This window comes from Balaenoptera musculus, chromosome 10 (genome assembly GCF_009873245.2).
Source record: "Balaenoptera musculus isolate JJ_BM4_2016_0621 chromosome 10, mBalMus1.pri.v3, whole genome shotgun sequence".
In the NCBI taxonomy this organism is placed as follows: Eukaryota; Metazoa; Chordata; class Mammalia; order Artiodactyla; family Balaenopteridae; genus Balaenoptera; species Balaenoptera musculus.
This window is the reverse complement of record NC_045794.1, coordinates 103966212-103976590: the sequence shown is the minus strand read 5'-3', so window position 1 is coordinate 103976590 and position 10379 is coordinate 103966212. Positions and strand designations below refer to the sequence as shown.

At 50.3% G+C, this 10379-nt stretch overlaps 1 protein-coding gene across 13 annotated transcripts in view; it reads right to left on the bottom strand.

The window, feature by feature from the left end:
• Window positions 1-5199: 5199 nt before the first annotated feature.
• Window positions 5200-10379, bottom strand: part of ZBED4 (zinc finger BED-type containing 4) — a 28854-nt gene continuing 23674 nt past the window's right edge. For all 13 annotated transcript variants that reach the window (XM_036866109.1, XM_036866108.1, XM_036866107.1 and 10 more), the window contains one exon: window positions 5200-10339. In XM_036866109.1, the coding sequence (XP_036722004.1) occupies window positions 6472-9999 (3528 nt within the window). In that variant the 5' untranslated portion in view covers window positions 10000-10339 and the 3' untranslated portion in view covers window positions 5200-6471. The remainder of the gene's footprint in view (window positions 10340-10379) is intronic.

Below are 10379 nucleotides of genomic sequence, written 5' to 3'. Positions count from 1 at the left end.
GAAGCTACACACACACACACACACACACATATATATACATATATATATAATATACACTCATATATATTCATACATGTATAAGCATACAGAATTGAATACATTGTTGGTATTATTATTTTGAACAAACTGTTAATTCCTAGATTAAGAATTTTAAAATTAATGTATTGCTTCTTTGAGCTCTTCCTTATTTTATGTAGATCCAAGTTTCTGACCTGTATCATTTTCCTTCTCTCTAAAGAACTTCCTTTAACATTTCCTGCCAGGCAGTCTACTGGCCACAAATTCCCTCGACTTTTGTTTTTCTGAGAAGGTCTTTATTTCTCTTTCATTTTTAAGAATAATTTCAAAGGGTATAGAATTCTAAGTTGGTGGGGTTTTTCTCTCAACACTTTAAATATTTCAGTCCACCTTCTTCTTGCTTGCACGATTTCTGAGAAGTCAGTTGTAATTCTTATCTTTGTTATTTTGTAGTATTCCCCCCCTCAACCCTGCCGGTTTCTTTGAGGTTTTTGATTTGTCTTTGATCTTCTTTAGTTTAAAAATGATATGTAAAGGTGTAGATTTTTTGTTTTATTTATTTATTGGCATTTACCCTGCTTGATGTTCTCTGAGCTTCCTGTTTTGGCGTCTGACATTTCAGGTGGGGAACTTGTCAGTCATTATTTTAAATCTTCTGTTTCTTCCTCTTTCGTTCCAATATTCCTATTATACGAGTTCAACCTTATGTAATTGTCCCATAGATCTTGGACATTGTTTTTTCCAGTCTTTGTTCTCCCTGCTTTTTGCCTTTCGAGGATTCTATTTAGACATCCTCCAGCTCAGAGGTTCTTTCCTCAGCCATGTGCAGTCTACTAATAAGCCCATCAAAGCCTTCATTTCTGTAACAGCGTTTCTTTTATCTCAAGCTTTTCTTTTCAGCTCTTTCCTGGGAGTTCCAACTCTCTGCTCACATTGTCCATCTTTGCTTGTGTGTTGTCTACTTTATCCATGAGAGCCCTTAGCATATTAATCATAGTTGCTTAAACTCCCAGTCTGATAATTCCAACATCTCTGCCATATCTGGTTCTGAACCTTGCTCTATCTCTTCAAATTGTGTTTTTTTGCCTTTTAATTGTGTAATTTGCCTTGTAATTTTTTCCTGATAGCCAGACATGATGTACTGGGTGAAAGGAACTGCTATAAGTAGGCCTTAATAACGTGGAGGTGAGGTGTGGGAGAGGGGAAGCCTTCTATGGTCCTGTGATCGGGCCTCAGTTCTTTTACTGAGCCTGTGCCTCTAGACTGTGACCTTCACAAGTGTTTCTCAGTCCTTTATCTCCCCTTGGTTGGGGCAGGCTGCCCAGAGGAGGCTGGAGCTGGGCATTTCCCTTCCCCTGGTCAGTTAGGCTCTGATAACACCCCAGCAGGTCAGGCTCTGGTTAACGAGTCTGCCTTGAGAGCAGCCTTGTTAAGGAGAGCAGGGTGCTCTGTCACATTAGGAAATGGCTCCTTCCCTCCCCCTGCAGAAAGCTTGAGGGGACGTGGCTCTGATATTTACTTGGGAACCTGCTCATGCTCCAGGAGTAAATCGCACAGTATTGTGTGGGCTCCCTTATGACTGGGTCCCCCGGAGTTTTTAACTCTCACAGTTGCTGATGACTTTGAGTCTCCAGAAATGCATCAACTGCAGTTTAAGTTTTTCTGCCCCAGAACTGGTTTCCCAGGCCAGGTTGCACTCCTGACTCTCTACTCTGGTAAACCATGATTCACTGTATTTGCCTGTCTCCCCAGTCTTGGGGGCAACAGTTTGACTTGTGTCCGCCAAGAAGAGTTTTTGATTTTTCAGATTGTTCTGCTTTTGACTTGTTAGGCTGGAGTTGCAATTTCCAAGCTCCTTACATGCAGAACTCAAAACTGGAAGTATATATATATGTGTGTGAATGTATATATATATATATTTTTTTTTTCTTTTTTAATGTATTAGTCTCTTAAACATGGGGAAAAAAAAACCAAAAGTGGAGTTACAACACATCTTCACAATAATACTAGGTTTTGTAGCTGCGTATATATTTACCTCTCTGAACACTTTATTTCTTCACATGGCTTTGAGTCACTGTCTGATGTCCCTTCATCTCCCCTGCAGGGCTCCCTTGAGCATTTCTTGCAGGGCAGGTCTAGTGGTCACTAACTCCCTCAGCTTTTGTGTATCTGGGATTGTCTTAATTTCTCCCTCGTTTTTTTTTTTTTTGGCTGCGTCACGTGGAATACAGGATCTTAGTTCCCAGACCAGGGATCAAACCCATGCCCCCTGCAGTGGAAGTGTGGAGTCTTAACCACTGGACTGCCAGGGAAATCCCTCTCCCTCATTTTTGAAGGATAGTTTAGCCAGATATAAAATTCCTGATCGACAATTTTTTTTCATTTAGCACTTTGAATATATCAGCCCATTGTCTTCTGGGCTCCAAGGTTTCTGGTGAGAAATCTGCTAATATCTTATTGATGATCCTTGTGTGTGGTGAGTCACTTCTCTTGATGGTTTCAAGATTCTCTGCCTTTCAACAGTTTGATTATGTAACGTGTCTCAGTGTGGGTCTCTTTTGAGTTCATCTTACTTGAAGTTCATGAGCTTCTTGGATGTTTATATTTGTGTCTTTCATCAAATTTGGGAAGTTATCGGCCATTATATCTTCACATATTATGCCCCCACCCATAACTTCTTCCTCTGGGACTCCCACAGTATGTATGTTGGCTTGCTTAGTGGTGCCCACATATCCCTTAGCTCTGTTCACTTTTCTTCAATCTTTTTTGTTTCTCAAACTTGATGATTTCCATTGCACTATATTCATAGTTGCTGATTCTTTATTCATTCTGCTTAAATCTGCCTTTGAATCTTCCTAGTGAAATTTCCATCTCAGTTGTACTTTTCAGCTCCAAATTTCATTTTGGTTTTTTAGGTTTTCTATGCCTTTATTGATATTTCCACTTTTTTCATACATTATTTTCTTGACTTTCTCCATGTCCTATTTAGTTCTTTGAGCATCTTTAAGACTGCTGTTTTAAAGTCTCTGTCCAGTATATCCACCATCAGGTCTTTTTTCAGGGAGAGACTGTTGAATTATTTTTTTTCCTTTGGGTAAAAGGTATTTTGACCATACTTTCCTGTTTCTTTGTATGCCTTGTGATTTTTTTGTTGTGCACTGGACGTTTTCATCTAACAATTTGGTGACTCTGGAAATCAGATTCTTCCTCTTCCCTAGGCTTTGTGCTTTCCCTAGGTTTTGTTTTTGATTGTCTTTGTGCCAAGGGTCAGCCTGAGATGTAAAGTTAATGTCTTCGTAAGTGTTTTCTGAGCTGTTCCCTGGGTACAAGTAGTCACATTCTAATTCTCCCCATATATGCAGTTATTTTTATATGTCCTTAGTCTTTAATGTCTGGCTCCTGAAAGGGGAAAAGCAAAAAATACAGGGGATTAAAAAAGGGCTCTGGGGACTTCCCTGGTGGTGCAGTGGTTGGGAATCCACCTGCCAGTGCAGGGGACACGGGTTCGATCCCTGGTCCGGGAAGATCCCACATGCCACAGAACAACTAAACCCGTGCACCGCAACTACTGAGCCTGTGCTCTAGAGCCTGTGAGCCACAACTACTGAGCCCATGTGCCATAACTACTGAATCCTGTGTGCCTAGAGCCCATGCTCCACAAAAAGAGAAGCCACCGCGATAAGCCCACGCACCGCAACGAAGGGTAGCCCCCACTTGCCGCAACTAGAGAAAGCCTGTGCGCAACAATGAAGACCCAACACAGCCAAAAGTAAATAAATCAAAAAATAATTTTTTTAAAAAAGGGCTCTGGCCCTTTAAATCCCCTGGAAGACACTAGAGGCAGAGGGTCTTGCAACAATGCGGGGGTGTGGGGGGGGCGGGGGCGGGGGAGGTACAACAACAATGGCGCCTGCCTCTTTCTCTGCACCTGTGAGATCAGAAGCAGTGATGAGCTATCAGAGCACAGATCCCCAACATCTGGAGGACAGGGTCCTTTCTTTCCCTGCTCTGGCTCCTGCAAGCTGTGTGCAAGCTGCTCCAGGACCCATGCACAGCTGCCTGCCAGGTGGCTGGGGCTGGGGGGTGGGGCACTGCCACCCTGCAAGTCTCCCCTGGGGCTTACAAGCCGTCTGTATTCTCCAGAGTTCCCAACAGTTAGGCCAGACCGATTCCGGCAGGGGACGGGGACTTGCGGTGCTCCTACTCTGCCATCTTCCCGGACCCTTTCTCATTCTGACACTAATGGATTTTCTTTATTGAACTATAACTGACATACGATGTAGGTATACCACAGTGATTCGATATTTTTATACATTATAAAAATGATCACAATACGTCTAGTTACCATCTGTCACCACACAAAGCTTTTACAATATTACTGATTATATATGCCCTATGCTGTACGTTACAACCTGGTGACTCGTTTTGTCAGTGGAAGTTTGTGCCTCTTCCTCTCCCTCACCTGTTTCACTCATCCCTCATCCTCTCCCTTCTGGAAACTACAAGTTTATTCTCTGTATCTATGAGTGTGTCCCTGTTTCATTTTGTTTTTAGATTTAGATTTGCGTGAAATCATGTGGTATTTGTCTTTCTCTGTCCGACTTATTTCACTTAGCGTAACACTCTCCAGATCTATCCATTTTGTTGCAAATGGCAAGATTTTTTTTTATGGCTAAGTAATACTCCATTGTATATATATATACACCGTATCTTCTCTATCCATTCATCTGTTGATGGACACTTTGGTTGCTTCCATATCTTGCTATCATAAATAATGTTGCTATGAACATGGGGGTACATATATCTTTTCAAATTAGTGTTTTTGCCTTCTTCGGAAAAATATCCAGGAGTGGGATTGCTGGGTCATATGGTAGCATATGATTTTTTGAGGAGCCTCCGTACTATTTTCCACAGTGGCTGCTCTTCCCCCTCCAGCACCACAGGCTGCACAGCACTCGCTCTGAAAAAAGACCTGGAAAGTTCTCATACGTTACTGCCACTATCAGAAATGCTGTTGCAAGAATTACTCCTCCACTTCCCCTGGGTCCCACCTGGGGCTAAGGTGAAAATCCAAAGGCTGCATGAATATGGTTTCTGTGTATGTTGGCCCCCAAGAGTAGCACTGTTTTATTATCCTAAGAATAAAAAGCCAGTGTCCTCCAGCAGTAGAAAATTGCAAATAAAAAGTTTAATTTCAGAAACTGAGTTCACCATTTATAAATACACTAAAACATAGTCAATGCAAATTCAGATTAATAATAGGTACAGTATTTTAACAAAACGACAGCTTTTCTAAAAGGTCACAGGCAAATCAGTGACTTGTTTCACCCAGAGTATTTACCTGGTTTGAAATAAGAAAATGAACCCTTTTCTAGACACTGAGGCAAAAACTTTGAAGACGTCATTATTGTTAAAAACGCCTGGCGACTGATACTCCACTCTGACGTCACTGGGATTCGGAGACACCCCACTGATGGCTGCATCTTCCCTATTACCAAAAAGAACATCTAAACACCTAAGGCTATTCTTACAACTGTATTATAGCAATCTTCTTCCCTGTAAATAAGCCACCTCTTCTAAAAAGGCCTGTACACATAATTTGATCAAATTGGGGGGTCAGTGCACAAATTTCAAGATAGCTTCATGGTGTAGAGCCACTGAGTCGGAGGCTCGGAGATTCCACCAACAGGATGCTGTAAACGTGTCACGCTGTGCACCAGCTACGCAGCAGGCACCACCGGCGCTCACTGTGAACGGCGGGGATGTGTCCGAGCTAACAGCCCACGTGGCACCGAGGGCCAACCCCTGAGGCGGTAGTGCTCTCTCCCCTGAACCCCACACGACCGACATTCCGTGATACATGTGAGCGCAGGCTTGTCTTCGAACGCCACGTCTCTGTTGTGTAAACAGTCACCTCCCAGAATACTCGCCGTCCCCTGAACGTACTTTAGAGCCCGCAGCCAGGAACTGCTCAGTCAGGATGGCTTGAACTCCACCTCCTATATACAGATTTTATCTGACAGCCACAAAAGCTGTTTTGTTGCAATTAAAGCAATTTTAAACTAAAATACAGTACCTGATTTGTGGTTTTTACATAATCGAATAAAAAGCCTACAGAATAAAACTGCTTATATCTCCTCTGCCATTCTAGTAAAACAAACTCCTAACCCCCAACTTTTAAAAAATTTTACAGTTACGAATGAAAACCTAATCACTGTATTTCGTAATTGACAAGACAGGCTGTTTCTACTGGACTTCTTAAAAAACACACCGTGGTACCTGGCCTGAAGGACTGGGTAAGGCACATGAGGACATGACGGCGAGGGCCGGGCCGGGAACCTCCCGTGGCTGTGGACCTGAGCGCCCGGCCTGCTGCCCCGCGGGGCCCCGACCGCAGCGAGCCGCCAGCCGGGGACAGATGCTGTTTCTCGTCTGGCGGCTCCACCGTGAGCTTCAATACTGGAAGCATATTAAGGGAAGATTCACTTTCAGAAAAATAAGTTTCTCGAAATGTTCCATCATGAGCCTGGACTGGCCAAAGCTGCCGTTCTCAGTGGGTGTGCTGAACAGCCTCTCGGAGGGCACGATGCTCGGGGGGCAGCCCAGAAACCGCACGGCCAAGGCGGAGAGGCCCGGCCAGGCCGCCCTCTTCAGGTTCCAGTAGGCGAGCGGGTCGCAGCCGTGCTCCAGCACCTCCTCCTCCAGGTAGGCGAGCACCATGTCCTCCGGGACCTTCGTCCTCCCTTGGGGCTCGGTCTTCTTCATCTTGGCCATGAGTGACCACAGGCTCTCCTCCCCGGCACAGTCTCTCGGTGGGGAGCCCGGGGCGCATCCGTTGGGGACGGGCGTAGGCTCTGAGGTAGAATTCAGCGTTTCTAGTTCCCTGATCAAGTCCTGCTTGTACTGCGCGGCCTCCTCCTCGGAGAAGAGGGAGGCTTTGTAGCGCGGGTCCAGCAGGGTGGCCAGCACGTACCTGGGGTCGTGGAGGGTGGCGGACAGGCGGCTCACCATGGCCTCCCTGAGGGACTTGAGCATGGTGTCGATGCCCATGGTCTCCTCGAACAGCATCTCCACCCTCCTGTTGAGGATGTGGATCATGGGGATCACCTGGCTGAGCGTGGACACGTGGGCACTCATCTCCCGCCGGGCGGCGTCGAAGGGCTTCAGGGCGTGGCACACGGACTGCATCACCTCCCACTGGTCGCAGCTGATGAGCTCCCGGAAGTTACACTCGACAGACAGCTCGTTCACCGCCCTCTTCTGCTCGATAAGCCGCTCCAGCATGTGAAACGACGTGTTCCACTTGGACGGGACGTCCTGGAGGAGGTGGTGGGGCGGCAGCTCGTACTCCTTCTGCAGCTCCGCCAGCTTTGCTTTCGCCCGGGGCGACCGGTGGACCCGTTCGCATATTTTCCGCGCGGTGCTGAGCAGGTTCTGGACCAGCCTCTGGCTCTTGATGGCCTCGCTGACGATGAGGTTGACCGTGTGACTGAAGCACTGCACGCTCGAGCGTGCCCCCTCGTTCAGCGCCTTCCCTATGCCGGGGTTGTCGGTGACCGTGATCCCCACCTGCAGGCCGGTCGACGTCACCCAGGCCTCCCACCAGCACTCCAGCTGCTTCTGGACGCTGCTGCCGCTGTAGTCGCAGTCTACCTGCGACACGTCCAGCAGCGCCGAGCAGTGGCGGTCCCCGCAGTGCGGCCGGGCCGGCGACGCAAAGGTGACCCAGTGGGCGGTGAGGGTCAGGTACTCCCGGGTCTGGCCGCTCATCCACACTCCCGACGTGAAGTGGACCACACCGCTCTCGGCTTCCCGGAGGTGCGACACGACGGTGTGTTTCACACTGTCGTACATACCTGGGATGGCCGTCCTGGAGAAGTAGGACGGAGGGGGCAGACAGTACTGAGGTTTCAAGTATCCGAGCAGCCTGTTGAAGCCGACGTTGTCCACAAACGAGTACGGCTGGAGGTCAAGTGCGATCATTTCAGCAATGAGACTTGTTATTTTTTTGGCAACTGGATGCGAATCATAAAACTTCTCGTTGACGTCATCGCAGGAGGAGGCGCCTGCCGACTCTGAGCTCGGGGGCCCATGGGCACCAGGAGGGGAGGGCGGCGCCGTCCTGGGGGCGTCGGGCTTCAGCACGCCGCCGTGGAACCTCTGCAGGTGCCTCAGGAGACAGCTGGTGCCCAGGTTTGTCGGCTTCTTGCCCCTGCTGATCGTCCGGCCACAGTGCAAGCACACGACCTTCGTGGGATCCGCGGAGCAGATAGAAAAATGATTCCACAACTTCGAGGTCTTTTTGCTGTTGACGGGAAACGTAACTTGATTGTTTTTTGTGACCACGGTCGGCAGGTCAGTTAGTCTGGAGGAGGAAGTTTCTGCAGAAGCCAAGGTGGCGTACGGCGAATTCGCCAAGCTGGCCCCCAGAAAGCCCTTCTGGCTCCCAACGACCTCCGGGTGGCGCCTGTAGAGATGCCGCATCAAGCAGCTCGTGCCCACGTCTCCCTTCCTCCCCCGGCTGATGGCGCAGCCACAGTGCCCGCACACAGCCTTGAGGCTGTCCGTGGGAGCCAGCGAGAAGTGGAGCCAGACTTCCGACTTCAGCCTCCTCGTGACCTTCTTGTTCTGCTGGAACACGGCGCCGGGCTCCAGCGGGCGAGGGCTGGGCGCGTCGCCCGGCTGCTTCTCGGGGGACGACGCCCACGAGGCCTCGCCCACGTCAGAGGAGGAGGACAGCGCCCACGCGTCTTCCACCGGCGCGTCTCCAGGGTTCCAGTGCGCCGGCGGGTCCTCCGCCAGCCGGTCGGGGGAGGAGGGCGCGGAGGCGGAGTCCTGGACCGGCTTCCCCGGAGACGAGGACGCGGGGCTGGGCTCTCCGTCGGGCAGCGGCGGGGTGGGCAGCAGGGTTGGGGGCGCGGAGTAGGGGGGCGGCACGCCAGCGCCCCCGCCGTTTTCCCGCAGCACGATGGAGCGGTGCGCCCGCCACATGTGCCTGATGAGGCAGCTGGTGCCCAGGTCCTTCCCGTTCTTCCCCCGGCTGAACTCGTTCATGCAGTGGACGCACACGGCCTTGGAGCTGTCCAGGGGCGACAGGTAGAAGTGCTTCCAGACGGCGGACCTCCTCCTGGACCCGGATGCGCTCCTGGGCAGGGGGAGGTTTTTCTCAGCCCCGTTCTCTGCAGGCTCGTCGCAGTGGAGGCTGGGGGGCTGGGGAGGCGGCCCCGCCAGGGCTTCATCCCTGCTGTGCCCCTCAGAGACTGACACGTCTGAGGGGGCCTCTTCGCAAGAAACCACAGAGCCAGGTTCCTCCGTTACCTGATGGGGAGACGGGCTCTTGGAGGGCGTCCTGGCAGCGAGTCTGCCAGGTGACAGGACGGTGCCCGGGTCTCCGGCGTCAGCGGGTGGCGGCGGGAGCCGCGGCAGAGGGGCAGGGCGGGGGGCCGGGGCTGGCGCGCTGCCGTTCTCCTCCACGAGGACGGTGGGGTGCGCCCGCCTCACGTGCCGCATCAGACAGCTGGTGCTCAGGTCCTTCTCGTTCTTGCCCCTGCTGAACTCCTTCATACAGTATGTACAGATGGCCTTCGTGCTATCCCGGGGTGAGATGAAAAAATGCTTCCAAGCCGGGGACTTCTTCCTGGAGCTGATGCCGCGGCCGGAGAGCAGGCTCTGCGTCACGGCCTCCATGGCCACGCTGTACAGGGTGCTGCTGTACTGTGACAACAGGGCCCCGTAGTCGTCCTCGGGGTCAGGAGAGATGCGCCCCCCGGGGGGCCGGCAGCCGTGGCTCGCCTCTCTGCCCTCCGCCCGCTGGTCGCCACTGTCAGCCCCTTTCCTGTCCTCCTGCTCATTTCTAAAGTCCATTCTCTCCAAACTGTGATTAGGGATTGGATCATCGTCTTCCTCTTCTATGTTAAAATTTATTTTATCAGACACAAAATCGCCACCCCCTTTGGGACGAGTCTGCTGGTGACGCTCCATGACTGACCATAACTATTCTGGCTGCTTCGTGATGCTGACCTCCGAGGCTGGTAGAAAACTGATCCAAATGCTCATTTGTGCCCCCAAATGCACATTGTCTTCAGGTCTTTCAAAAGAATCCTATCTTTCGGGATGTTTATGAATATGGCTAATCCTAAGTCTTACTGAGGAGTAGACTAGGGGACTCGTGAGCATGTCATCAGGGTGCGGACCGCTGCTTTCCAGGAGTTCTACTCTTAAACACTTCACGGTGTAGACACGCATTCACGCGGCGGGGACCTGCTTGTCTCAGACACAGGATCGCCGTCATCTTGATGGCACAGTGATCCTTCTGCATTATCTACAGAAGATGAAATCAAGTCAGACACTGGACTCGGTCA